This window comes from Apteryx rowi, unplaced genomic scaffold (assembly GCF_003343035.1).
Source record: "Apteryx rowi isolate R43461 unplaced genomic scaffold, aptRow1 scaffold_1490, whole genome shotgun sequence".
Classification (NCBI taxonomy): domain Eukaryota; kingdom Metazoa; phylum Chordata; class Aves; order Apterygiformes; family Apterygidae; genus Apteryx; species Apteryx rowi.
Genome location: NW_020447742.1, coordinates 4,657 through 7,914, shown reverse-complemented (window position 1 = coordinate 7,914; position 3,258 = coordinate 4,657). Strand labels below are relative to the sequence as shown.

The 3,258-nt window shown below is 64.4% G+C and overlaps 1 protein-coding gene across 1 annotated transcript in view; it reads left to right on the top strand.

The window, feature by feature from the left end:
• Window positions 1–1,380, top strand: part of DNMT3A (DNA methyltransferase 3 alpha) — a gene marked incomplete at its 5' end in the record, with an annotated part of 26,077 nt that extends 24,697 nt beyond the window's left edge. The window contains 2 exons of the mRNA XM_026058657.1: window positions 27–145; window positions 246–1,380. Coding sequence (XP_025914442.1) covers window positions 27–145; window positions 246–387 — 261 coding nt within the window. The remainder of the gene's footprint in view (window positions 1–26; window positions 146–245) is intronic.
• Between the last annotated feature and the right edge of the window lie 1,878 nt (window positions 1,381–3,258).

Genomic DNA, 3,258 nt, shown 5'->3' with positions numbered 1-3,258 from the left:
TCGTGACGACCGTGCGCCTCTTGCAGTTCAGCAAAGTGCGGACTATCACCACTCGCTCCAACTCCATCAAGCAGGGCAAAGACCAGCATTTCCCYGTCTTCATGAACGAGAAGGAAGACATCCTGTGGTGCACGGAGATGGAGAGGTACTGCCGGCGGGATGCGCCGCGCCGCGGGATCCGGCGCCCGCAGCGGGGGGGGGGACCCGGCTCACCCTCCTCTTCCTCTGCCCCCGTTTCCCCGCAGGGTCTTCGGCTTCCCGGTCCATTACACGGACGTGTCCAACATGAGCCGCCTGGCCCGGCAGAGACTGCTCGGCAGATCCTGGAGCGTGCCGGTGATCCGCCACCTCTTCGCTCCGCTGAAGGAATACTTTGCCTGCGTTTAAGAGACACGCACAGGAACTGGTGACACGGAGCGAGTCAGAAACGAAAACCATCCACGAGAAGTGAAAACACGGAATGAGAGAAGAATCAGCACCCAGAAGAGAGACAGGATTTCACAGCCTGACAGGAATCCGGCACACGTCTCCCCGAGCGAAAGGGTTCGGTGTCCTCTCCTGAATTTCCAATGTTCAGCTTTTAGCCTATTTAAAAAAAAGAAAAAAAACAAAAACAAAAAAACACACAAAAAAAACAAAAACCACAAAAACCAAAACCATTTTTTTTTGGGAGGGGGGTGTTTAAAACCTTTTAATTTTCCGCTCTTTTCTGGCTGGGTTTTTCTGTTAGTTTGGTTTCTGCTTCTCGGAGCAGCGAGCGAGAGGAGAGGCTTTCGCCAGCTCCGCTCCCGGAGGAGGGCAAACGGCAGCGGGAAACCCAAGCCTAGAGAGGCGGAGGCGAAGGAGACCGCCCGCCCCGTCGACCTGTCGCTCTGAGCTTGCGTTTCGCCTCGGGTCCGGCGAGCTCGGTTAGCACAAAGCAGGGAGGCGCTCGGCCAGCTCCGCGACGCCCAGCGACTGAGCCTCACTCTTTTTTCCACCAGCACCATTCACTGGTGATATGGAGCAAACCCAGCTAGCAGGGAAGCCAAGAACACACACACACCACACACCACACGTTTTCTACAGTATTTTGGGTGCCTACCACACAGGAAACCTTGAAGAAAGCAGATCCTAGAAGCCGCTGTTACCTCTTGTTTACAGTTTATATATATATGATAGATATGAGATATAGATATATATATATATAAAAGGTACTGTTACTACTGTACAACCTGACTTCATAATGGTGCTTATAAACAGCGGGGTGAGTCGAGACATCAGCTTCCATGTTGCCTTACGTGCCAGGCCTTTCCGGAGCTGTGCGGGAGGGAGCCCAGTGTGAAGGGGGTGGCAGAAAAGCCGGGGGTCCCGGCCCCCCGCGCGGCACGGCGCGGCGCAGGGACGGGGCGGGAAGCCGTCTCCATCCCGAGTCATGCAATAACCTTTTTCTGTCCCAAAAGGAACGCGCCTCCCTCGGCGGCTCCGGGCAGCGGCCGCCCGTCCTGCCCTCCCCTCCCCGCCGCCGGCCGGGCCCTCGCGGGAGAACCGACGACACACAAACGTACTGGTGCTGTTCTGCGTACGTGGCCCCGGGGCGCCGGCCCCGGGGCGTCCCCGTCCCCCCCTCCCCTCCCCAGGGCCGGAGCCGCGCTCCCGCTCCTCCCCGGGCGCGCGGAGAGGCCGGTGCTGGCGCGGGTGTCCGTCTCTGCCGCGGGGTGCATGGTGAGGCTGGTGCCGGCACGGCGAGGTTGGTGCTGGTGCAGGTGTCCATCTGCACCATGGGGCGCGTGGTGAGGCCGGTGCCGGTGCAGCGAGGTTGGTGCCGGCACGGCGAGGTTGGTGCTGGCGCGGGTGCCCGTCTGCACCGCGGGGTGCACGGTGAGGCTGGTGCTGGTGCAGCGAGGTTGGTGCTGGCGCGGGTGCCCGTCTGCACCACGGGGTGCGCGGTGAGGCTGGTGCCAGCATTGCAAGGTTGGTGCTGATGCAGATGCCTGTCTGCACCATGGGGTGCATGGTGAGGCTGGTGCCGATGCAGATGCCTGTCTGCACCACGGGGTGCGCGGTGAGGCTGGTGCCGGGGCAGAGGCTGGTGCCGGCACGGTGAGGCTGATGCTGCCATGGAGAGGCTGGTGCTGGTGCAGACGCCTGTCTCTGCCGCAGGGTGCACGGTGAGGTTGATGCCGGCACGGTGAGGCTGGCGCTGGCATGGTTGAGGCTGGTGCTGGTGCAGACGCCCATCTCTGCCGTGGGGTGCACGGTGAGGTTGATGCCAGCATGGAGAGGCTGGCGCTGGCGCGGTGACGCTGATGCTGGTGCGTTGAGGCTGGTGCCGGAGCGGTGAGGCTGGTGCCGGTGCAGATGCCCCTCTCCGCCGCGGGGTGAGCGGGCTGCTCCCTCCCACGCCTGCCTGCTGCTGCCTGCAGGTGCTGCCTGCCGGGGCGGCGCGGGACCAGGTCCCCCAGCACAGGGTGCTGCAAAAACCAGGCTGGGGCCACAAGCCGGGGGGCTGCGGCGGTGCCGAGTCCGGCAGGGACGCAGGCAGGGACGCAGGCAGGGCGGGATGCGGAGAGTGGTGCCGGCACAAGGGCCGGTGTCGCCGGCGGTGGCCGAGAGCGGCTAGGAGGGGACGGTAGGCGCGTTGCGGGCCGTCGGGCCCTGGTGCTACATCTCGGGCGCTGGTGCTACATCTCGGGCTGGTCGGTCGGTGGTGACGGCAACGGGGCCGTGCCAGGCTCTGGGTGGGCAGGGACGGTGCTGGTGCCGGGGGGGCCGCGTGCCCCGTGCTGCTGCGGCCCTTGGTGGCCRTGCCCAGGGCTCCCCCGGCAGCTCGCCGGCTCCCCGCCGTCTGCTCTCGGATTTGACTTCTTTTGCTGCACRGGGCTGTTCGGGGAGCCGTTTTCCTCCTTTCTGAGCGTGCTTTCAAAGCGGACTAAGCAATCCTCTCCCATCACCGTTTGCTCGGGCCCTGCCGCCCTCGGTGCCCTGCACCGGCGGCCGTCCCGGCCCCCCCCTTTTCCACAGACATGGCACCCCAGTGCATGGGCCAGGGGCCCCTGCCTGCTCCTGCGGTGACAGCGGGTGCTGCAAGAGTGGGGACCTGCSGCAGGCTTTGCGGGGCACCCGRCACCCCGCRGGGTTGCACCACTTCACAGGGCGCCTGACACCCCGCRGGGTTGCACCACTTYGCAGGGCGCCTGGCGCCCCGTGGGGTTGCACCGCTTTGCAGGGCATTCGGTGCCTCACGGGGTTGCACCGCTTCACAGGGCGCTTGGTGCC